Source organism: Electrona antarctica (assembly GCF_951216825.1).
Source record: "Electrona antarctica genome assembly, chromosome: 20".
NCBI lineage: Eukaryota > Metazoa > Chordata > Actinopteri > Myctophiformes > Myctophidae > Electrona > Electrona antarctica.
In genome coordinates this window covers 32679253-32705810 of record NC_136801.1, presented here as the reverse complement: position 1 = coordinate 32705810, position 26558 = coordinate 32679253, and the positions used below count along the sequence as shown (strand labels likewise).

The 26558-nt window shown below is 43.0% G+C and overlaps 1 protein-coding gene across 2 annotated transcripts in view; it reads right to left on the bottom strand.

Annotated features, from left to right (window-relative positions):
* Positions 1 to 3810: 3810 nt before the first annotated feature.
* Positions 3811 to 26558, bottom strand: part of cdh19 (cadherin 19, type 2) — a 171733-nt gene continuing 148985 nt past the window's right edge. For both annotated transcript variants that reach the window (XM_079489456.1, XM_079489455.1), the window contains 5 exons: positions 19489 to 19625; positions 16617 to 16738; positions 14528 to 14645; positions 10542 to 10805; positions 3811 to 5076 (listed from right to left, as the gene is read on the bottom strand). In XM_079489456.1, coding sequence (XP_079345582.1) covers positions 4427 to 5076; positions 10542 to 10805; positions 14528 to 14645; positions 16617 to 16738; positions 19489 to 19625 — 1291 coding nt within the window. In that variant the 3' untranslated portion in view covers positions 3811 to 4426. The remainder of the gene's footprint in view (positions 5077 to 10541; positions 10806 to 14527; positions 14646 to 16616; positions 16739 to 19488; positions 19626 to 26558) is intronic.

Below are 26558 nucleotides of genomic sequence, written 5' to 3'. Positions count from 1 at the left end.
GGCCAATCAGGACACGGTATGCAATATGGGCGGGCTTTGGTACAGTGACGTTCAATGCTTGAGACCTTTGACTGACAGTAGCTCTGACCAATTGCGTCAAAGAGAAAATGTTTGAACCCGCCCCCCGAGAAATAAGATCCATACACAGCATCTCCAGACTCAAATACCACACGACAGTGTGATTTGAGTCTGGCTTATTAGCCAGGCTAGGTCTGGACAGCCTGGCCTAGCCAGCATGCTTTCTGGTCTAGAGGGGCGCGAGCGGCACGCATGCAGCAAGCGCTGGAGAATATTGAATATTGGGCGGAAGAGGGTATGCAGGGGCGGGCGTTCGGTCCCATCCCTGGTAGGAAACAGCGGAGACAACTGATGTCATCATAATTTCGAGCGACGCCTCCTCTGCACTGTAGTTCACTCCCACTCCTAGACGAGGAAATGTATCTCGTACCCCCAGGATTACATTTTTTGAGCCGATGCGAACAAAAATAAAATCCTAGCTGGGTACCGAGGCTAATACATTCTAGACCTGTTCTCAAAGAGGTTTTCAAGTGTTCCCCTGGGATGTTGGCTTTCATTTGAAGAGTGTCAGCCTATAGCTGGGCGGCAGCGCATCGCCCGTTTGAAGACCAAATGCTGCTGAGACAATGTCAACCTGTCCTCTCAAACTTTCCTCACTGGAAAGCAATGGTTTCAAAAGTATGTTCACATTTTTTATTTACTTTTTACTAAAGGGACACTTCACGCTTTTTGCAAAACAATACATGTTAATGACGTCTTTGTGTGTAATGTGGTTTTAGATATTTTAGATTTTAGCAGCGGTAGATGTAGTTACACTCTGTGCACTTTAGCCCTGGTTGCACTTTATATTTAATGTAACATCTGTATCTTGTGATAATGTATACGTATGTCTGTTGTTATGTTGTACTGTTTGTAATGTCTTTGAGAGCTTTTATTATCTGCTGTAAAACGAAGTGCCCAGTTTGGGACATATGAATAAACTTGACCTTGACCTTGATGTCACAGACATAGGGGGAGGGCTGTCTTCAGGGACGTGCAGAGAGTGGTAGAGAGGCAGGGGCTGTAATCCCGCTAAGAGGGCACTTTTGGACAAAAATAGCGAAAATAGCAGATGTACAAGCTCACGACGCGTTGAGAGCTTGTAGATCAGCTATTTTCGGGGCGCAACCCAGCACTCTTTAGCTAGTGGAGATGCGACGTACGACATGGATTTGTAAACTAATTTGTTCAGCGCAAAATACTGTTCACGTTCACCATAGGAAATGTTGCATTTGTGGTCTGGAAAGGGCAGTTGTTTTACAGACGGGTAAAAGGCTTAGAGTATATATGAATAGAGACGGCACCCGAATTCTCCTCCCATCCACTTGCATTAAGTTGCTCTAAAGCGCATGAGGCGATTTCACTCCTCCTTCCGAGTAGGAACAGAGTGCATTCTGGGATGGATTTGCCCCAAACATATGAACGCGCTGTCGCTGACTATCATTGCACGCGTTCACGTATGAAACAGCGTTCGCATGTCATCGTGAACGTGCACAATGATAGTCAACGGACCAGCGCGTTCATGTGTTTGGGCCCACGCTGCAATACCAAATTCGGCCACTATGTCCATTTCGCCTCAGGGTTTCCTCCGGGTGCCGTCTCTATTCATATATACTCTAAGGTAAAAGGGCAGGGGCTGAAGCCCCCTTTGATGTCTATGTGTGCATGTCCCTGGCTGTCTTACTGAGACAACATGTAGTCCAGGAAGGAAGTGAGACCTGTGTCTGTGACATATAAATATGTTTTTGAACTCTCTATGGGAAACGATGGAACCAGAAAATGGCTGCCATGCACTATTGCAGTTAATTCCTCTTGGGGAATAAGGACAAAAGTGGAGCTTCAACAATGTAACCACTTTTAGTGTAATATAACTGTGACTTCATCTCTTTCACCTTTGTAATATTGATGCCTTGTTTAGGACTATAGTCGATATGCATCTATGATTCATATTGTCAAAGTCAACCAATATATTGTCTCTGTTGCAGGGTGGAAACAGATAAGGGGGGTGTGTGTGTGTGTGTGTGTGTGTGTGTGTGTGTGTGTGTGTGTGTGTGTGTGTGTGTGTGTGTGTGTCTGTTTGTTTGTTTTAAATATTCTTCTTTTCTTTTCTTGTTCTTTCTTCTCTTTCCTCCAAGACGATCATCTTTTCAATCAGCCTGCCTATATATAGAGTTCATGAGACACTATGATTAGCTTGGCTCTTTCTTTAAAAAGAAGAGCTGAATACACTATATTCTATAACGTATACGGCGGAGAGTGCAGCAGAGAGGGCGGCCGTGACGCCGAGGGAAGCGGTTTGACGTCGCTGTGATGGACATAATTACACAAAGAACAGGGCTGTGGGAGGTGAAATTAGCCGTGATATTCGCCACGTGTAATGACAAAGATTCAAAAGGTTAAATGGCAGCAAAGAGGCTGAATGGCTTCAGACGCCTGCAACAATGTGTCGTTGAGAAAGAGCAAAAAAAGAAGAAAAACGGGCGACAAGAAGAGAGCGTCCGTGAGCAAATTCACAACGCCCCAACATGATGGACTATTATTGTAACGTCGTCCTATTTGACCGAATAGTCTCTTTTAAGAAGAAACGTTTCGTTTTTCACTCTCCGTATACCCCCTTGCCTCTATTGAAATCTTTGTACGACTATGATTTAGTTTTATCAAAAGGAATTGGTCCGACTTTGAGAGCTTGTCTCCCCTTATGTGCTTCACAGTCACACGCCTTGAAAGGGGTTCGCCAATTGAACTCCCTCCTCCCCCATTCATACAAGTAACCATGCACCTCATAGCGTCATTCTCCTCCCCCCGGGGAATTGGTGGGAAAAGTACTCAGTTGTTGTACTTAAGTAAAAGTAGCAATTACTGCAATATAGAAATACTAAAAGTGTATACTGGAGTAGGCCTAAAAGCACAGAAGTATTGGTATCAATATGTACATACCGTAGGCTACTTAATGTACCAAAAGTAAAAGTACGTATTCACTATGCCGAATATCACATTTCACAAGTTAATCTTTTGAAAATAGCAGACGTGAAAAGGTTTGGATACCGCACTGCTTATACACGCGCCATGTGAAAGTGTGTACATCTTTAGAGAGAACCTATAATATTCTAAGCGCTGACCTTATTATCTCAGACAGAAAACTGCCCAATTATTTGATGAGAAGAGGGATGAGTCCAACTCCATCACCGTGCGTACATGCAATTACCTCCGCTCACCCCCAAGAGTATTTGCAGCGCGCGCGCACTCACACACACACACACACACACACACACACACACACACACACACACACACACACACACACACACACACACACACACACACACACACACACACACACACACACACACACACACACACACACACACACACACACACACACAATGTTAGACATACCAAAAGTCCTACAGTGATTAGTCCGACAACACCGTTGCTCCCGTCATGCGCTGCCGGATACAAATCACATGTGCTGCGGTTAAAACTAACCTGTGGCGGGTTAAAAAAAAGAAATCACCTGTGGCCTCGGCGTGTGGTTAGGGTTAGGTTAGGGCTTTTTTGGGTAGGGTGTCGGACTCATGACTGTATTAGGACTGTTGGTTTGTCTAACCAATGAACTGGAAATGTTACGCAGTAAAATGAATAGAAATATTTTGTCGCAAAAATGCCATTGGAAGTACAAGTAAAAAAGAAAAGGCAGATATTTAATAGCTTTCATACAGTGAGTGTATAATACTGAAGCAATACTGAAGTCATGATTAAAGCATTATCATTGGTCGCAGCGTTTTTCTTTTCTTTTTTTAGTCCAACTGTCCAACTTGTGAATGTGTCGTCAAGAAACTAAAAATGTTTCAGTGGCAACACATCTTCATCATCAGGTCAACTGATGAATGTATTGATGCATTAACATCAAAACACTGTCATGTTATTTGCCTGCAGGCTTCATGCACTCTGTTATTAAAACGTTTGTTCCAGTGCCTTCCTTCTTCATACTTCACACAGGTGATTTTAAATTACGCAAGTGTTCAGTTAACACTGAGGATTTTGCTGTACATGAGGGTAACACAAAGGGTTACATACAACAGTGGATTATAGCTACTGTAAACATCATGCTTCATAGCAGGGGTCTTCAACGTTTTCTCAGGCCAGGCGGACCCCTTAGCTCAGGGGTTCTCAGCCTGTGGGTCACGGCCCCTCTGGATGTTCCTGTGTGTGTCTCCCAATCGAAACCAAGATTGATTTCACCTGCTGCATGTGTTCCAAAACCAGGCCATAATCTTACGATTATATCGGGTTTGCAGCCTGAAAGCTTTGGGAACCCCGCTCCCCCTGTTGAAGACCCCTGCTTTTATACCCCCAAAATAAAGAACGTTCAGAATTTGGTCTCCTCCTCCCCTGCACCGTACCATGGAGTGAGCCGTACCAAGAAGGGTCTGGGAGGCGGGGGTGCCGGACCTGGCGGTGGTGGTGGGGGGTTGTGGACGTTGATGCACGGAGGAGGAGGCCGCTCGGGGACAGCGGCGGTGGCATCCACCGTGGTGGACGACGTGCAGGACTCCAGCGAGCTCAGGGACCCCGCGGGCGTCGCCCCCGACCCCTCGTAGGCGTAGCTCCTCGGGCAGTCGAACGGCGGCGCGTCTGGGTCCGCGTCGGCCTCCGCCAGCCGGTCCACGATGAACTGGCGGAAGACGTCGTCCTCGGGCCCGATGAGGTGCGACTGCCGCAGGGACGACATGCGCACGCTGGCCGCCACGTCCGCGCGCCGCAGCCTCCGCTGCTCCCTCCGTCTGGGGTGGTGGTGGGGGTGGGGGCGGCGCAGGGGCACCGGCTGGCCCACCGCTGCCCCGGCCCCCACCCCCCTGCAGCCCCCCGCTGGCTCCCCGTACCGCAGCACCTTCTGCGAGAACCTGTCGGGCAGCTCCAGATCCCCCTCCTCCTCCCCAGCCCCCTGCTGCTGCTGCTGCTGCTTCCTCCTCCTCCTCCTGCGTCGGCTCCACAGCATCAGCGTCAGGACGGACAGCCCTGGAACACAGCAAAGCACAGCGCGCGTCAGCGGGGGGTCATTACGGTTTAAACGGCCGAGGGCAAAGAGCCGGGGAGGGGAGCGGAGTGGGAGTGAAGAGCTGGGGGAGAGGGTTTGGAGGAGGAGGAGGAGGGTGGGTGGTGTTTGATGATGGAGTGGCTCTGCTGCTACACTTGGCTGTCAGGCAGGAACCTCTTATCTCCTTATTTTAAAAGGAGTATTATAGTTCACCCCAAAAAAAATGTTTCAAGGGGCGCTAGCTAGCCCCCCTCCTATGCCCAGCTGTGTGTGTTTGTGTGTACCACATAGTGATTATTTGAGCGCCCCTCACTTCACACGAAGCCTTGAGTTCATGGATCTTTCTTTTTCCAAGTCGATAATTCAATGACCGGGTGGCTGCTCAAAATAAATCACACCCGTGTAAAGTGAGGGGCGCTCTTATCATCGTACATCATCATGACGTAAAATACCGGCAGACACTATGGGCTCTATCTTTTTTTTTTTTTACTATTTTGAAAAACCTTTTTAAGGGTTTAGACTGGACGAAAGAGCCCAATGTATATTTTCTCAGACACTATGACGTAAAATTCTCCATTCATTGTCAATGGGAATTTAATGTTTGTGTAGGACAAAGTTTTTCTCTCGTCAATATTAACGCCAATACTTAATCATACTACAGCGTCACACAACAGCATCAGAAGTATCAGATCTACAAGCTTGTATAGATGTGATACTTTCGCTGCTTTTGAAGTTGAATTGAAAAGTACCAGTTTTGGACATAATTTAATGAGGTTTCCAGACTTTCCACCCAGTGGAGACCATAATGATGATGATGCTGGCCGGTTGCCTTAATGTGTTATATTTTGGGGCGCTGGATGTCCAAAAAACAAAACAAAAGCGCAAATCAGAATTCAAGCACACAACGTGAAATAATTAGGCTGCAACGCGCTGTGGTTATTTCAACTCACACAAGAGAATGAAGGGGGGGAAAAAAGGCTTGATTTCTTTGGCTTTGCCTTAATTGCTTCATCTCAGCACGGAGAAATTAACAGTGTAATGCAACACAAGAGCATTTATAGTGTGTGTGCGTGCGTGCGTGCGTGCGTGAGTGCGTGCGTGCGTGCGTGCGTGCGTGCGTGCGTGCGTGCGTGCTCCTTTGTTCTTGTTGTTTTGCCTGGTGCATTGTGTCTCATCTCTCCAGAAATGCCAGCAGAGTGAGGTGCTGCCATTAATCTTTCATGTGTGCGATGTGGGTATAGGACAGCGCCGAGCAACAGAGGTCATGATAACCCATTAGCACCGGGGAAGCGTCTCTGTCGTTTCAGATTGTACATGTCTTCATTGGTCCAATTTGACCAACCCGTAAAATAATAGTACCCAGAACCGAATGGGGGACCCGGCTGTTATTAGAATTCCGAGTTCCGAAACCGAAAAGTACAGAGAGATTTCGGAACAGGAGCCGAACGTCGGAACATGAGTTCCGACTCCGAGCAGTACCGAGAGTTGTCGGACAGGACCCGCACAAAACCCGAGGACCCGCCCGAGGCGATTTCTTGTTGTCATTACTTACTAAAGTTACCTGATGCAAGGCACGCAGGTCTCCCTCTGGCCGGAGGAGACAAAAAAGGGAAGGAGCGGGGGGAGATTGACAGCTGTGGGTATTGGTGGAACCGTCATTTCACTGACAGGAGTCTTGAGTCCCGAGACATATATACGATAGCGGTTCTGACCCCGGAGTAACTTCTAGATGGAACCGTGACCGGGCCGGGTCCGGGTCGGACCCGAAGACCTCTAGTGCTAAACTACTGACTTCGAAAGGCATTTGTAAGAAAGGGGAACCTCAGCTCTTAATGGGATAAAAGCTCTTCACTATGCAAAGCCATCAACGTCCCAGGATGGCATTAAGGTGCTGATGTACTGCAGCCGATATGCTCATTACCACAAGCCTGCGTTGTTTTGCAAAGCATTCAGCATTTTTTTTTTAAAAAGGTGTTAATGGCCCACTGGAGTTTAACACACACACACAAAGTTATTCAAAAGAGAAGTGGGGATTTTGTTATGGAGAGAATCTTATTATTGTTGGACGATAATTATATATACTTGCCAAGACTCGAGCTCACACAAGTTCGGCTGAAAAACAATATACCGTATTATCAGTGGTGGAAAGTGACTAAGATAAGTATAGGCTACAGTACATTTACTTAAAGGACCACTTCACCATTTTTCAACCAATCTTCATATAAGTGCTGAATAATAATCATGATAAAATGGCACACAACAGCACAAGAAAACAAACGTAGCCTATATAAAAAATAATTATGTTTTCAGACTATTGTCATATAATAACTCGACCAGATCCACACATATTTGTTTAAAGCAAATATGGCAGTATCTCTGGGAGTTGCATATTGTAGCAAATCACGAATAGAATTTAGACAAAAGCTTGTCTGGACTCTGATGAAGTTATCAGAAAAGGTAAACCATCTTTTCTGCACATAATTAAATGTCTGCATTCATTGTCATGTCCATGGACACGGTGAAGAAATGAGGAGGCACAGATGGCGCAGACATCCATATTAATAATTCTTTATTGGCTCATTTTCCGTTCTAATTTATAAAAGAAGTGCATTCATGGTGAGAACAATATATTATTATTATGGACCCTTATGGGTCTGTAACTCAGAGAGTGTGGAAATTGACCCGTTGGGGTCCATTTGGTTCCATTTGTACATTCTCAGACTTAAATTAACTTTGATTTTGCAATATGTATTGGGTCCCAGAGATAGAAATGCCATGAAATGGGGAGCTGTAGCCTAATTCAGGTGAGATGAAAATGGTTGCGATAGAAATCTTCTCTTATCTTTGGCATATCTTTTCTAATGGGGGTCCTTGACACGAAAAAGTTTGGGGACCACTTTTGTAAACAGCCAATGGCACAAAGTCAGTTGACTTTTAGTTCTAAGAGTTGGCAGCGGTGGCCGAACGGATAGCAGAGCGGTCTTGATACCGGAAGGTCGCCAGTTCGAATCAGCGGTCCGACACGTTAAAATTATCACCGCTGAAGTGCCCTTGAACAAGGCATTGAACCACTACGATGAAATGTGTTCTATGAGCAGGGCCTGGCTGGAAACAAGTTCTTGAGCTTAGCCCAGATACCCTGGGTAAATATAGTAATCATTTCATTTAATTTCTATTGTGTAGTGACTGTAGTTCACTGGTGAGTTGTACATGAACATCACTTACCGTATAGTAACATAAACAAAGCAATTTGTAATGTCAAATATGGTGTGACGAATCGGAAAGTTGAGTCTGGAAAAGTATGGAATTTAAAAATGGAAGATGTGTAGGAATCCTGACTTTTACTCCACTACAACTATTTGAGTTACTACAGTATAGTTACTTTGTAGATTTTAATTATTATTACAAATGAAAATAGCCGATCTACAAGTTTTTTCTTTTTTTTTTACCTGTTTTACCTGTACCTCGAATCTACTGTACTATTTCTGATGGCAATTCTTTGTATTAGACACAAAATGCCGCTCATAAAATGCACCGCGGTCTAACGATAATAGGCATCACAAGTGTCTCCACTGATATCCAATGCAATCCTTCAGAATCACAGTCAATCTTGATTGTCACATCACATTACAAGTAATGTGGGGAGAAATTCTTGATCGTGCAGAGCCATCATTGCGGTGAAAAGGGAACCATAAAAGTGAGGAGGGGGGGGGGGGGGGGACATAAGAGTATGTGTGAAGAGAGTCCATTAAACACACAGTTCAACCAGTCTGTGGGTGGTGAGAATACAGGCTTCGCTCTTATCCAGCTAGCCAGCTTCTCAGTGGTGTAGTAACCTCGCGTCACCAGGCTTTCCACCTCGGAGGAAAGCCTGGTCTGTGTTACTAAATTGCTGTGTGATCCGGTCGGGAGCGGATGATACGTTGTAGTCATTGTTTTGTAATCATCAGGCCGGAACCATCTAAACCAGGACCAGGACCAGGACATTCTTTCCCTCAAACCGGAAGAATAATACCTTTACGGGTCCATTTGGTTTAGTTTTACACTCAAGAGTTGAATTATCGTTAACTTGTAAATTACTCAATTTACAAGAAGTCTACACAATTAGAGAATGTAAAATAGGTGTTACTTTGATCAACGTTTGCCTGTTGTCTCTCCTACATGGTACCTGAGTCCTGCACGGGTCCAATTTTCAAAACCCGCACCGGCCCGGCCCGTCAATCATCAGTTCCGCAACCCGCCCGTTACCCGTGATTTATATAAAACTCGAAACCAGATCCGCCCCGCCCGTCAAAAATGGGACCCGTTACCCGCCCCGTTACCCGTTCGTATCACAGGCACCGATAGCTATCATTAACTTTATTTCATCCAACACCGCATATGGTGGTGGTGACCATGATGGTGGGCGGCGGCAGTGCGTTGCACACGGAACGGAAGACATGTAGTTGACTGAGGCTACTGCTGCTTATTATCATGATTTCGACCTAAATGGCATATTGGCATAATATATCAACAAGGAGAGGATGATAAAAAAAGATTAGCCTGATGAGTCGACCGTCTTGATCCAAGGCTGTTTCAAACACGGTCAACACTCATCAATCTTTTTAACTCATTAGGACGCATTAGGCCAACATTACCTGGGTTAGCTTTACATCTTGTGTTGAATGTTGGCATTATAATCCCTTGGTGTTTCATCAGCACGAGTGAATGAAAATATAGGCTACAGTACAGGCTGCCGCCTGGTGATAAAAAAATAAACTCCACACGTGAAAAGCTACGATAAGGAAGCAAGGATTCGGCCGTGATGTCACTGCTATGCAACAAGGAAGTAGCACAGGGAAGCACAGCAGCAGAAACAGAACGCCATTATGAAGGAATCGGCAGTGATGTGACATCACTGACGATTCCTTGGGCATGTGCCGGATTTAACTTGAGTTGAGGAAAACCCTCAGCTCAGCTGCTGTTTATAACATTGTGCAGTGCGGGTCCGCTGATTAAAAAAGGTCACCCACCCGTGTTGTGTTGCGTCCCGCCCGTACCCGCACCCGTTAACTTATAAAAGTATATTTTCCGCCCGTTCCCACGTGTCAAACTCGGGTACCCACGGGGTATCCGACCCGGTGCAGGACTCTGCATGGTACCACAAGTTTTGCGTAATCAAATGGCGCTCCGTGGCGACTCTTAATGATGAATAAATAATGGGCCTGAAAAAAGTGTTGAAACCCAACTGTGCTATATAGATACAATCCAATCCCCTCGGGTACAGGCTTTAGTTCTGACATACTATTGTTCCGACTGTCTTTAGACTGACAACCAATACCTCAAACCCTAACCTAACCTAACCGCAAGCACGGGAGCAGCGCATGTTTGACCGCATGTCCGACCGTTGTTTCCGCATGTGGGACCTTTGGTGTGTCGAATCTACGTGTGCATCCAATCCCCTCACCTGTGAGCGTCGCCAGGCAGACCAGCAGAGCCAGCAGCGTGCCCAGGCTCACGCCCATGGAGAGGGCCAGCGCCTCCACCCCTCCTCCTCCGGCCCCCGTGGGGCAGTGCCCCGCGGGCTGGCAGCTGCACACGCTGACCAGCAGGGTGCTGGTGCTGGACAGCGCCGGCGAGCCGCTGTCGCTCACCACCACGGGCAGCAGGTACTGCGTGCGGTCCTTGCGGGTGAAGGTGCTCCTCCGCGCCACCACGCCGGCCGTGTTGTCTGGAAGTTGTCGTGGGGGAAGATATGATTGATTGATTGATTGATTGATTGAAGTATTTATTTGCAGTTTGCAGAATGGGTACATTCCATGTGAAAGCACAACTCAATACAAAGGCTGTTACTGTGGACGAAACACTGATAAAGCATTACCATTTTCAATTCATCAGAACATTTAGACATGTTTGTTTATATATATATATATACATACTGTATAAAATGCACAGTGGAGAGCATTTACGTGTTGACATGGTTTTAAATGTGATTCAGAAGAGCAGCCCCGGTCTCTGAGAACATATGCAACAGGCTCGTCAAATCATATCTGTTTACGGGTGGAACATGTTTGTTTTTTAGTATTTATTTAAATAGTTTCTGCACAAAACAACGGACTATTTCTCACTTCTCATGGAATATGGAATATGGAAATATGGAAATATGACTCATTAGTGTTAATTTCACGTCATATGGTCCCTGGTGGTTGTTTTTGGGGTTTGAATGCTTTGCTGGGATAAACGGCACCTGCCTGTCAGGCAGAAACCTCTTATCTCCATTATTTAAAACTTTTTGTTTCCCTAAAGTAACCTATACTTGATGCAGCTTCACACAAAAGTATGAAAAACTCGAAGTGATACGATTCGTGCCACGTTTTTAGTTTGCTACTTTTGCTAGGCTTTTATTTTAATCCTGAGAAGTACGTTTTGGACCCAACGGAGATGATATACATAGTATATTGAAACTTTGCCACAGTCAAACATCTCCGTCCAATCTTTTTTTCCCCCGAACTATTTTAACCATACTGGCTGATGTTGCTATCTTCACTACTTATACCCATGACAGCAAGTACCCATCCTATTATAATAAAATTACATCTTTATACAGTCAGTATCTGCTTCACCCAAAGGCTCAGATGTAAGAGAAAACTAAAACTGAATTTCAAAATTCCACGTGCCTCCATTTTTGCTCACTCAGCTTCACATTTACAAATGATGTTGCAGTGTCTTCCGATAGCAATTATTTTGACGTCATTTCCCCATCATCCCTTCAATGAATCTTCTTAAACTTATCTACTTAAACTTAAACTTCGTATCTCCATATTTGTAATTTGTTGATTTCTTTGTGTGAATTATAACGCCACTTGATCGTACTACAACGTCACACAAAAAAGCATCAAAAGTAGCATATCTACAAACTCGAAACGTGAAACAAGCTTGTCGATCGACTACTTGTGCAGTTGTTTTTTTTACACACCTGACAGTTATAAGAAGAATTCGCCCTTGACTGTTTTGGACATACAGATGTACATTTTTGAATGTACGTTTGTGAACTTCACAATGACCTGCCATGGCAATTCAGTAAGGTAAGGTAAGGTAAGGTCAGTGAGAAAAGGTGGCCATTTGCCGAGGTGTTATATGTTAATTCTATTCAGATTCCCATGAGTTCCTCTGCTTTTCAGTAGCAAAGCAGTAGAATTAGCATTAGGCTAATAATTCGGGAATAAAACATGCATTTTCACTAAACCCTCAGGAAAAGATCAGGAAAGCACGAAGAGTTTGGAATGGCACATCTGTAATGAGGGGTCCACCCGACAGAGACGATAATACACTATATAACTTTGGAATGGATGCTAACAAAATATTTATGAATAGTATATTCCTCTGGCTGTAATGGCCTTATGGTTATGCTGCACTGCAAATTAGTGGTTGCAGGTGGATGTATGGACTGGAGCCACTTTGCTTTGGCACCCGAGCATGGTTGGTAACTTAAATTATCCTGCAAAAAGTTATCTCGGCCTGCCTCTGACTGCAATACATTTATAGAGCAGAGATTTTCCAAAACAACACTCCTCGGGGGTCTACTGGCAATTGTGCAGAATCCACCCTGCCAGCCAGCCAGCTTATAAGTAACTTGTACGACGACTTTATCTAGTTTTCATCGTCACATTTTTAGATTTCCACCGAGACTAACTCTAAGAGAGAGAGAGAGAGAGAGAGAGAGAGAGAGAGTGTAATTTTGAAGTTCTTCTGTATTGTCATTTGTTGGTTCCAAAAATATATTATATAATTTCAAAACGTTGGTATTGTTATCTCGAAAATGCCCACAAAGGAACGCTTCAGACAATAACATTGTTGTTGTGCACAGTATTCTAAATTGCTTTAATTTGAGTTACAGTTACAGCGCAGCTGTGTCCACGTTTGCCATTTCATTACACGTTGCTTTGCACAGTGTAGAATGAGCAGGAACACCCTTATCTCCGTATTAAAATGAGCAGGAACACCCTTATCTCCGTATTCAAACTTTTTTGTGTTTTTTTTTCTTCTCGTAAATTAACGCCCTATACTTGATCATACAGCGTCCCACACTCTGATGAATTGAAAAGGGTGGACCCTGTTGTAAACAATGCAAGTGTAATGCTTTATCAGTGTGTCGTCCACAGTTAACAGTTTTTGTATTGAGTTGTGCTTGAAATGTACTGTAATTCTGCAAACTGTTAATGAATACATCAATCAATCAACCACAAAGGCATCAAAAGTGGAAGATCAACAAGCTTGAAAGGCGGCGCAAAGCTGAGGTTATGGATCTATTACTTATGCATATGTTTGGTTCACGGTCAGACATATGTCCGTTCAGTTTGGGGGTCCTTGACGCGAAAACTAATGATACGTAGCTTGTTCAGTCAGATATACTCGAGGGGCTCATTCAGTGTTACGCAAGACCCACATGTCATTCGCTGACGTGGCAATCAGCTGACCAAATGGGCGGGATATTTAAGCTCACCTAAGGCTGGATTCTTGCTGCAAGTTCCTTCCTCTGCATACGCGTTCCTGGGTGTTGTTATGCGCCGTTTGCTCCCACCGCCACCCCGTGGGCTCTGCTATCGTGTTCCCCATTGGGGGGGGGGTTGTTATTGTGTATCTATCTCCCTGCTCTTAATGGTTAATGCTTGTATAATTGTGCCGATCAGCAGGGAGAAAAATGTAGCAGAGCCGAACGGCAAGATAGGATATTATATGCACACTTGTATTCTCATTCTAATAAATATTTGTTCAATCAATTCGTGAGTTATCTGACTGAACTGAAATGATGCTTATCTGGCAGGTGGTTATACGCTAAATGTATCTGCTTCATTGGACTTCAACAACGCATTTGACTCGATCCACAATGCTGAAGATCCTTAAGGCCTACAGTGTCCCTCCCAACTCACTCCGGGCGATAGAGACCATGTATGCAGGAACAAAGGCCAAAACAATGATCGCATGGCTATAGTAGGCATGGAACCAAACTGCATTGGTTCCATTTGAACACTCTCAGAGTTACAGAACTGTTATGGCGTATTCGTATGTCCGTGTCAAAAATTTAATTTTGACCAAAAATGGCCACCGCAAGCCAACATGGCGACATTGATGGTGGTGGAGGCAGATCATCATCATCATAGGCATCCGTCCGTCAGTGTTGACGATGGATTGCGCCTGAGTGGTCATGTTTTTTTGCAGCGGCGGCTGTGGCTGGACAGCCCTGCTCCGGAGTGACAGTCTTTAGCGCAGTTTGCGCAGACAAAACGAGAGGGGACTGGAACAGGAGTGGGGGCTGCTTCACGCAGTTTCCTCTTCTGTCTCTTCGCCTGCAACAAGGAGATGTGTCTCTCCTCAGCACGGCGGGTTCCTGCAGCGACAGTCTGCCTCCAAACGTTTGCATATATAACAACAATACTAAAAGGAAAATTTGACCTTGATTATCTCTGATGGTGAAGTTGGGATTGATGTGCCTCTCTGGGACCATGGAGAAGTAGAAGTGGTGACCCTCCACGGGGTCATCAGGGTCCACGGCACTGAGCAGCTGAATGACCTGAATCACGCACGCACGCGCACACACGCGCACACACGCACACACACACACACACACACACACACACACACACACACACACACACACACACACACACACACACACACACACACACACACACACACACACACACACACACACACACACAGCGATAATAAGCATAAGGACAGCGTGCTCAATGTTGTACCATAATCGTCTCTGTCGGGTGGAAACCAAAACTAGTTAATTAGGATTCAATTTTCAAAATTGTCAAAAGGAGCGGATCCACACGCAAGCTCGATCCGTTTCGAGCTTGCTGATCTGCTATATATATATATATATAAAATGGTAAATGGTGCATTTATATAGCGCCTTTATCCAAGGCGCTTTACATAGATTGTGCATTACATTCACCCATTCACACACACATTCATACACCGATTGCAGTGGAAGCCATGCAAGGTACCAACCAGCACATCGGGAGCAATTTGGGGTTCAGTGTCTTGCCCAAGGACACTTCGACATATATGTATATATATATATATATATATATATATATATATATATATATATATATATCATGGAGATAGGAGGTTAGGAGATAGGAGGTTAGGAGATAGGAGGTTAGGAGATAGGAGGTTTCTGCCTGACAACAGCGATGTAAAAAAGGAAAGCATCATCCTCTGAGATGTGACACTCAGAATCGACAGCTCCACAGATAACGATGTTATCAGTGCATATACAGTAGCCCTTACTGTACAATCCAGCTGTATCTTATTCTCTGACATTTTAATATGGTTCACAATGAGTGCAGAGGAACGTATACTCTTATCTCCATATTCTAACTTTCTTTTCGTATTTCTTTACGTGAATTAACCCATTTTGGGAGGGAACCCCTTTTGGTGCATTATGTTATGCTTTAGCTATTGAAAAATAGCAGATCTACAAGCTCATAGCGCGCCACCGAGTGGCGCGCTACGAGCTTGTAGGTCTGCTATTTTTGAAAAATCGAAGAACGACTGACATAGAAACATAGCTTTTTCAGAAAACTAGAAGTTAAAACTAGAAGACATTTTTAGAATCTGATCTCAGGTCAAAATGGATTAACGACCCCCTGGGTCACATGACAACGTCATACAAAAGCATCAAAAGTGGCAGATCTATACAAGCTCAAAATGCGTTTCGTGCTTGTAGATCTGCTACGTTTAATGCATTTGAATTTGAATCCAGAAACGTTTTGGACTGGTCAGGTTTCCAGCCGACAGAGACAATACTATGGTACTGTGTGCCAGGATATGAATAGGATTTAATAATATAGTAATATATATGGTCTCAGCGCAATAACCTATGGATATTATTATAACTGTTCACTACTATGTGATTTGAATATCAGGTTAGTCTCAGCCGCACAGCCCCTACTGTATTAAAATATGTGCAATACTTCCATGCACAATTGATGCGCTTAAAGATGGAGTGCCGTGATCCCCCCCCCCCCCCCCCCCCCCAACAAAAAAAATCATCAGGTACTATGATTATACTAGGAGGAAGATTTATGTATTTTATTGTTTTCCAAAAAGTGTACAGAATCTGTTAAAATTATGTTTTTATGTGGCCACACCCACCAGTTCATTAACCCATTTTGGGCGGGAACCCCTTTTGGTGATAGCATTATGTTATGCTTTAGCTATTGAAAAATAGCAGATCTACAAGCTCATAGCGCGCCACCGAGTGGCGCGCTACGAGCTTGTAGGTCTGCTATTTTTGAAAAATCGAAGAACGACTGACATAGAAACATAGCTTTTTCAGGATGTAGAAGACATTTTTAGATACCTGGTTTTCACCTTAGCACCACCCACCTGAACTTAAGCCATGCCCACAGCTGTTGTTGTATGATAATGTGTTACTGACAATCTTAATTGTCCTATAATTCCACAGAGATTCTCATTGCTGGGATATAATCTTGAAGCACCAACGCATCATAAGTCTCTGTACCTCTCCCGCCTGAGTCCCCTCACAGATATACGGCTGGTAATCTCTGGCGAGGCGTGGCACGTTGTCGTTTATGTCGAGCACTTTGATGAACACCGACACTGAGGAGGATAAACGGGCCTGTTCTGCAGTTGGGAAGAAGCAGTCGTGGAAAAAAAAGTACTTGCATTACATACATTGTTTGAGTAAAAGTTTCAATATTGCAATAGAATACACTTTTACAACTAAACGTTTCGGAATTCAAAATGTACAAAAAGTACAAAAGCATTGGCATCTAAATTCACGTAAAGATTATGCAGAATGTTCAATTTCAAGTTTTCAAATGTATAAAAAAATATTTTTGAAAATGGCAGATCTACAAGCTCACAAGCAATTTGAGCTTTACTGTAGATCTGCTATTGTCAAATGGTCGAAATGTGTATAGTGTTGAAGTGGTTAATGTATTTTGTAATAATAATCTAAATCTACAAAGTAACTAGTAACTAAAGCTTTCAAACAAATGTCGTGGAGTAAAAGTACAATATTTGCCTCGGAGATGTAGTAGAGCAGAAGTAAAAGTACTGGAATTTGGAAATACTCGAGTACAAATACCTCAAAATTGTACTTAGGTACAGTACTTAAGTAAATTTACTTTGTTATGTTCCTCCGCTGACATTTTGCCATATAGAGTCCGTCGGGTGCATTGTGTTGTTGCTGTCTCATAAATGCTTTGTAACAGCTCTGTCCAAAATAATACTTCAGAGTGACAAAGCTGTTGTTCACAAGAAGAATGGGCACTCTGTGTCTCCAATGTTCCCTTTGAAACACAAGACGGGAGCCGGAACCATATGGACACGACCATAAAACGCATCCTTTACAAGGGAAGTTGAATGTCTTTGCCTTCTTCCAGGGTGACACTTTACATTTGTCATCAAGACATTACCGCCAGACATATGGTGGATGGCTTTTTTCCTCATCTAAGGGGAGATCTACACCAGAATGCTTATTCCATTCAGGACGGGAACCCCTTTTGGTGTTTTAAGTATAGGTTGTCCCGATCCGAGTCATTTCCAAATGATCGGAATACGATCGGGAGAAAAACAACGTGATCGGGACATCTCTAGTATCAATTTTATATCCATATCATTATATTAGACTGGATATTGTCTGTGATTTTAGATATTGTACTATTGTGACATATGAAGGGAAAAATCGGTATCGGCAGATACTCTAAACCAAATGATCGGAATCGGATCATCGGGAGCAAAAAGCATGATTGGGACATCCCTAGTTTTAAGCATTGTTATACTTCAGCTATTCAAAAATAGCAGATCTAGAAGCTCATAGTAGATCTGCTATTTGTGAAAAATCGTGAAAATGTGGCACAAATCATTGAATGTATTATATTCTTTCAGAGTGAACTTTTTAACTGAAATCTTTGCTTCTGGGGGTCCCTGGAACAACATACCGTATTTTCAGATGGGGGTCAGCGGCCAATTATATTACCTTGACATGAAAAACCTTGAGAACCACTGACAGTTTTTCAGAAAACTGTCATGATTTAGAAGACATTTTGTAGAATCTGGTGTCAGGTCTAAATGAGTTATGTACGGAATAAAGCAAAAATAAAATCTTTTTGACTTGAAGTGTAATGGTGATGTTTAGGTATTATCGTTCCAAAACCTTATGTTGCTGTATGTTCTACATATATACAGCTTACCAGTTGAAGACACATTGCTTTTTATGACATTTCTGAGACCATTCATTTGTTTATGGAAGATGCTTCTAAACATTAATTCTATTGTTAAGTTTTGACCACTTCAAATACGCTGTCATCTAGGGCATTAAGCAACTAGTCGACTAGTTTACTAGTCGACTAGTAAATCCACTAGTCGACCTTGTTGGTACTAGTTGACTAGTTGATAAGAAAATAATATATATATATACAAATTACTAGAAGTGAATGTCCTACTGTCATCTAAATATAACTATAATAGCCAATCTACAAGCTCACAACACATAGCGGCTCCGACGTGTTGTGAGCGTGTGTAGATCTGCTATTTTGTTTGGTGCCCGACATGCTTCCACAGAAGACTTTGTATACAAATGACTGAAATCAGTCGTGGCGACTGAGAGCTTTAAACCAGTGGTTTATTCAACCCTGTTCACATCAAGGCCCATTATGTTCGGGGCGTTTGAGCCACGCACCACCATTTGATGAGATTCAGACTTGTAGACACAAAACTAAAGAATATGTCGTTATCGTTGGATAAGATCTCGTCCACAATTCCATGCTGTATTGATGTTGGTACCATAAGACAGAGGTTCTCAACCCGTGGGTCGCGACCCCTCGGGGGGTCGCCAAATTATGATTTTTTTTTGCAACTGAATGGCTGGAAAATGGAAATGAAGCGTTTACATAGTACACTTAGTACATGCATAAACTTTCCTTAATGATTATATCTGGTTTCAGTATTAATTTATGATATATTTTCTCTATTATTAAGGTTATTTTTGCAGTCAGTTTGTATTGGCGGTGGGGAGGGGGGCGGGGCGGGGGTCGCGAGACATGGCCAAAGCATTTCCGGGGGTCCCCGGCCAAAAAGGTTGAGAACCCCTGCCGTAAGAGAGACAACAGGCAAACGTTGACCAAAATAACAATTATTCTACATTCTCTAATTGTGTAGACTTATTGTAGCAATGTAGATGTTTAACAATAATAAGTTTCATTTTACGCTCTCAAGAGTTGCAATAAGAGTCCATTTTGTTACCAACTCATTTAGCTGGGGACCACCTGGAACCCCCTCAAGGACCACTGGTGGTCCCCGGATCACTGGTTGAAAACCACTGCTTTACACAATGCTTATGTATATAACAATTACACATTTGAACGTACTTGTTTCCGTGGCTGAAACGGTAAGGTTGTGCCAGTTTGCGGTCTCTCTGTCCAGAGGCTTAGCCACAGTTAGGGTCCCGTTATTTGGGTCAATTTTGAAAGCTTTTCTGACGCCGCTGCTTCTGTCAATTGCATATCTAAGAAGAAGAAAAAGAAAAATCACCATAATTGGCACAAGTTAGCAAGCACTAGTACACATGCATGCACAAAGCCACACACTAAGGCAATGGTTCTCAAACATTTTCATGTCAAGGACGGCAAGGACTAGCCTGGCTAATAAGCCAGACCTAATCAGCCGGATTACGGTCTGGAGAGGCTCTATTGTACGCCCATTTCCTACACCAGAGAACTGGTGTGGCCAATCGGGACACGGTATGCAATATGGGCGGGCTTTGGTACAGTGACGTTCAATGCTTGAGACCTTTGACTGACAGTAGCTCTAACCAATTGCGTCAAAGAGAAAATGTTTGAACCCGCCCCCCGGGAAACAAGATCCATACACAGCATCTCCAGACTCAAATACCACACGACAGTGTGATTTGAGTCTGGCTTATTAGCCAGGTTAGGCAAGGACCCCCTCATTGACATTTATCAATATGTGGACCGGACCACCATTTGTACTGCTCTAGGAGCCATTTTCAACCGTTTTCATTTCAAGGACCCCCAGTTTAACATGCATTAAGCTACGGACGGCCATTTTAACGGCATTTCTATTATATTGTAAAATCAGAGATTTCACAATCAACTCTGAGAGTGTGCAAATGGAACCAAATGGACCCATTAAAGGTCCATTTGGTTCTTAAATATCATCTTGCTGGGGACCCCCTGGAACTCCCTCAATATGTGGCTTATTCTAGTCTTAGTCAACTAAATATCAAAAACCTTAGTCGACTTATTAGTCTTAGTCTTAATGCAATGTTAATTTTGCCAGAAAGGATTTAGTCTTAGTCTTTTGAATAACACACCATTCAGTCTTAGTCCTATTTAGTCTTCTGAATTGTTTACTCTTAGTCTAGTCTTAGTCGACTAAATATCAAAAACCTTAGTCGATGTAGTCTTTAGTCTTATAGTCAACAAAATTAACAGTGAATCTCACAAACACATCAAAGTCCAAATGTGCTTTTTCCACATATACAGTTTGTTCAATGCTTTTTTCTTTGTGCATTGTCACTGCTGTTGTATCCTATACTGACTAATCTGCCAGGAATGAGCTGTTGTATCCTATACTGACTCATCTGCCACTGAGGAAGAGCCCCCACTGGGAGGACGTCGTAGAGCCTAATTCGTCTTACTCCTCCTCCCGCACAACACATGCAGTGACAATTATATCACACTCCCAGCCCCGGCTTCCCTCCCCCAAACACAGGAAAATTCTGTTCGTATAGATGCTCAACAAAGCCGGCTTTGCACCATGGTGGATTAGTCATAGTCAAAGGGCCCTATTAAGCAAGTGGAATCTAATTACATATAATTTTACAGTTTTTAAGACGTGGGGGCGGGTGCAATGTCATATTACAATTATGGGCCAGGTGAGAAGCGCTTTCGACACCCCGTGGTGTGAGCAAAACGGCCTTGAATTAGTCATGGGAGTGTTTAAGGGAGTTTTGAGGCTTACCCAATGAACATGTCCGTACTATTCTCTTTACGACACCAGCTGATGATGCGCCCTTTTCGGCAAGTGGTATTACATTTCTGCAGAGTAGACTGGCACCATAGACATGACATGACTTTGTCACATTTGGGTTAATTATTCATATTGCACTGCATGCTGTCACCTTTATGCCTCCAAAGAACAGATCCACAAGCTGTCACAGCCATGATGTGCATAGCTTGTAGGCCTATGTCTCTATTTTGTTAAGTAACTTGCAGTTTTCATTGGAAAGTCATTACAGCGGCGCAGCCATATGCTAAGGGAGGGAGATATACGCACATCGTCACTTAATTTGTTCCTGTTCTAAGCATGAAAAACAGCTGTAAAAATCTTTATTCTAGTTCATTTGATTCATAAATGAATAACTAAGACTTTGAAATGGCACCTACCTATACCTTTCAGATCGGAATGGAACTGCGAGCAGCATTTGCTGGCAAATTGGCAATCCATGCGTAATGTTCCCAGAATCGTCTAACCCCCGAACATACAAGTTCGTTTGATATTGTTTAATTCGATAAAAAATAGAACCATGTACCATACAGCGAATGAAAGCAAGATTCCTAATGAATATGGGGATTTTTACATTTTAAAAAATGGTTGAGAAATGAGAGAACCATGAGTGTTTATAATATCAAATATTATAAGAATAATATGAAAGACAAACGGGCTGTGAAGAGCTCAGCTCACCATCCCGACAAGGAGGAAATATAGCCTATAGTGCATGCACGTATATGCACTGACTGTTGCACACACGCTCTTTATTTGTTTCTATTGAAAAACACCAGTAAAATAACGTTTATTTTATTTTATTTCATTCGAGTCACGACGAAGGAATGAGTTGAAATGCCATACGTGCGCCATGCGTATTGCTGCGGCCCCAATGTTATGGTCTTCGCTCGTAGCATATTATTGAAGAAGAATTGAGTCGGGTGTGATACAGCGTATGAAAGCAAACCTCCCAATGAGTATGGAGATGTTTTAATTTCTAAAAAAGGTTGAGAAATGAGCGATATATGACCCTTTATAATCTCAACGAGAAAGCCAGAAAACTCGCTGTTGCCATGTGTCATAGAAACAAGTAAATAGGTCTATAAACATACTCCCAAAAGAATCGCATATAACAGGGGTCTACAACCTATTTTAAATGAAGTGCCATGTTTTTATTTTCTAGATAGTGAGTCTGCCATATCAAGATTCCTTTTAATGACACCACATTAAAATTTCCAGCATATTTTGATTGTCCACAAATATAAAGTTCTTCCTTCTTTTTACATATTTTCTTGCACATTGTTAGAATGATCATTATAAATATATATCCCCCTGCAGTCAGAGTTCATTGTTTTAATGAATTAATGTGATGCATTGTGAGCTGGTAGATCTGCTATTTTCAAAAGTAATCTTTGAAAAAAGTGACAATTGTGGAATATTTTTGAAAAATGTTATTGAAACATTTAAAAACACAAATCTGTCATGGGGGTCACTGGCTTAGTTGGGAAAATGCATTAATCTGGGGGTCCTTGACATGGGAATGTCGCTGTGTGAGGATCACTGGTTTAAACAACATTAGGAGAAAAGCCCAAATAAGCACTTTAGAAACAAGAAAAGCAACCACAACTACCAATATTTACAAGCATCTTTGCAGAAAAAGAAGCCGCTTATAATAAACAGACATGGCAACACTCCAGCAGCACTCCAGAGCCGCTCAAGTGTAAAATGAAACAGTGCTTTTTGCTTTTAAGACGTGGTCAGACCCAGGCGGAATCGGTATGCGCTGAGTGTTTTTAGGTCAAGGGGCTTAATAGCAAATTAGCGCAAAGCGAAAATAATTAACATATGGACACTCCCCCAATGCTAAATTATGCAGGAACGTGGTATTCCATATGAGTGAGCGCTCACCACGGCTTCCATAATACGAAAGGGCGCAGAGCGAGGGCGAAATCTGTATTACCGCATGGGTTTTTCGTCTTGCTTAATAGGGCTCATAGTCTCTTGAATAGTTTTAGTCACATTTTATTCACCTGGAATGTCTTAGTGTTATATTAAGTATTATAAGATTTTAGTCGACAAAATCTACAGTTGGTTTAGTCGACTAAAATGTGTTTTGGCGTGCCATGACGCCGTCGTAATTACTTTACACTTGCTGAAAATAGCCGATCTACAAGCTCACAACGCATCGCAGTTGTAAAATGGCTTGTACTGGATCTCTTGTCCACTAGTCCCTTCCTAACATTTTAGTCTATAGTTTGTATTTGTCGACGAAATTGTCAATATATTTAGTCTTAGTTTTAGTCACCATAGCTTAGTTTTCATTTAGTTTCCATTTCGTTTTCGTCAGTGAAAGAAGGTCGACAAACATTTTCCGTCATAGCATTAGTTGACGAATCCAACACTGCTCCGTGGTGGCTAAGCTACCTTATACCACTACGACACCCAATACTTGACCAATACTTTTTGACCAATACTTTTTTCCTATAATGGGAGTCAACTGCAGTTGACTCCCATTATAAAAATACAAAAAAACCTCATAAATGAAGTAAAGTGGCTCCACTTTGGAGCCACTTTACTTCCATTTTATATTTCTATCATTTCGACAGATACCAAACAAAGAGGGATACCAAACAAAGGGCTTTGTGACAACAGTAGAGAAGGTGAGGAAGCAAAGCACCTTGAAAACTTTAGATCAAACAGCGGGTCAGGACCCATTTGTGGGTCACGGACACATTTGTATGGTCCCTGCATATTTTTTTGTTTAATACATTTTGTTTTTAATTATTATTATTTCAAAATATTAAAAGAAAAAAACATTACCGAAAAAGATTTTCCTGAGTTAAAAACCAAACCAAAACGCGGCGCTTTTGTGAGCTTGTAGATCAGCTATTTTCACTAGTTTAGGTCCAGGTCACTAGGTTAGGTTCTCTTTTGGGTCACGTACAGGCTAAAAATTAATGTTTGGGAACCACGTACTGTTTTAGAGAACCAAACTAGAACCGAAAACTATCGAATAATATGAACGCTATTCGTAGACTTATAGTGTGGGTGTATATAGTATCTACACAATCATGATGGTTTAGGTTTTTCATGCTGTAGCCCCTTATTAAATCAGACATTTGCAGATAATAGACGATGTGAAATTGCCTAGGCCTATTATTAGAGCAAATCAGGGAAAAGGAAAACGGTAGCTCCCCCGCACCTTCGCCCTCTTCTCGCACTATTAAGCTAGAATTGCACCTTTCAAAACTAAATTTGTTGTACATATTTATGGAACACAGCCTACTGTGAAGTTGTTCACACAAAGTTCACCTACAGTATATAACCTTGCTACTACAGGGAAAACATGCACATGTACAAATTATACTCTTTCTTTACTCGGTTTGCTTTTTTTTGCACTCTATGTTCTATCCCATTGTCTGCTGTGTCTCCTTATATAACCTTGCTACTACAGGGAAAACATGCACATGTACAAATTATACTCTTTCTTTACTCCGTTTGCTTTTTTTTTTGCACTCTATGTTCTATCCCATTGTCTGCTGTGTCTCCTGTTATATCATATATTTGTTGCTGCATTGTCTGAAGGAAGCCAAACAAAAAGAAGTCTTACTCTTGTATGTACCGTGTATAAAAAAATAATACAACCTTGAAACTAAGGGAATGTTTGTCACGTCTGTGCTCAGCCCACCATCCTGCAGGCCTAATAAGACTGATTGCCGTGCTGCTGTGATGAATCACGACACAAACACAAGACTGAGAGAACATTATGAGTGAATGATGCATCATCCCTTTCGGGCCACGTACGTTGTTGTCAACAGCATGGCTTATTGTGGGGCAATAATGGACGTATATCAAGCCAATTGTGTGTGCGAGTGTGTGTGTGCGTGTGTGTGTGTGTGTGTGTGTGTGTGTGTGTGTGTGTGTGTGTGTGTGTGTGTGCGTGCGTGCGTCACTTTTTTTGAGGGCCACTAGCCCCTCCTATGCCCAGCTTTGTGTGTCTGTGTGTACCTCATATAGCGATGATTTGATTGGCTGAGCAATGTGTGTGTACCCCATAGCGATGATTTGATTGGCTGAGCACGGAATGTGATTTATGATGATAAGAGCGCCCGTCACTTCACACGAGTGTGATTTTTATATAAAACATTGAGGGGGTCCTTGACATGAAAATGAAATGATGTAGCAACATGACTTTTTCAGAAAGAAACGTTAATATTTACTACTACTGCTACTACTGCTACTACTACTACTACTACTACTGCTGCTGCTGCTGCTGCTGCTGCTGCTGCTGCTGCTGCTACTACTGCTACTGCTGCTACTGTAACTACTACTACTACTACTACTGCTACTACTGCTACTACTACTACTACTACTAGTACTAGTACTACGACTACTACTACAGTATTGACTAGAGCTAGTTTAAATTGCCTCTCCATATGGCATCATCATCATCATCATCATCATCATCGTGTCAAAATGCATCGTTGCCCCCCCGATGGTGACAACAATATGTCACCGCGACGGGCCAACAACTGACACCGAGAACAAGGTTGAGGCTATACCAATGATGTGCAGCACCTGCCACTCTGGAGGGGGGTGTGTGTGTGTGTGTGTGTGTGTGTGTGTGTGTGTGTGTGTGTGTGTGTGTGTGTGTGTGTGTGGGGGTGTGTGTGTGAGGGTGTGTGTGTGTGTGTGTGTGTGTGTGTGTGTGTGTGTGTGTGTGTGAGGGGGTAGGGGGGGTGGACGACAAGCTCAAAGCGCTGTCGCTGCCTCCTCCTCCTCCTCCTCCTCCTCCTCTGCCCAAAAACGTGCTCCACTTGCAAATGAGCGCAAATCTGAATTCCATATGCCTGCACGGCCGCCGCCGTGCGCTGCTTTATTACATTCCGGCGCGTCCCGCGTTCACTTTGTGATAATACCGCGGCGATAGATAGAGAAAAAAAAGCCTGCGAGGTATAAAAAAAAAAAAAAAAAGAGAAAAAGAAAAATGGGCCCATGATTTATTCAGCAGGGCTCATTTCCTACTAAAGTAATGTGAGATAAATGTGGCCCCGTGTTCTATAGCGGGGCCGGGGTCTCTCCGCTGAGATCAAGGGTAAAGAACGGATGCAGCGGAGCCAGTAACACTATTTGAAATGGAATGATTTTTCACCCCCGCGGAGGGGAGCTGTCTAGCCCATTAAGACCTGAGACCACATTCTACAAATGTCTTCTAAATCATGACTAGTTTTATGAAGAAGAAAAAAAGCCTATATTTCCATATCAGTGGTTCTCAAACCATTTCATGTCAAGGACCCCCAAATATTACATGTAAGCTAATTGGCCGCCGACCTCCCCCGTCTGAAAATATTTTGTTCCAGAAACAAAGATTTGAGTGAAAAAAACATTTGCTGTGAAAGAATAATATATTCAAAGATGTGCGCCACATTTT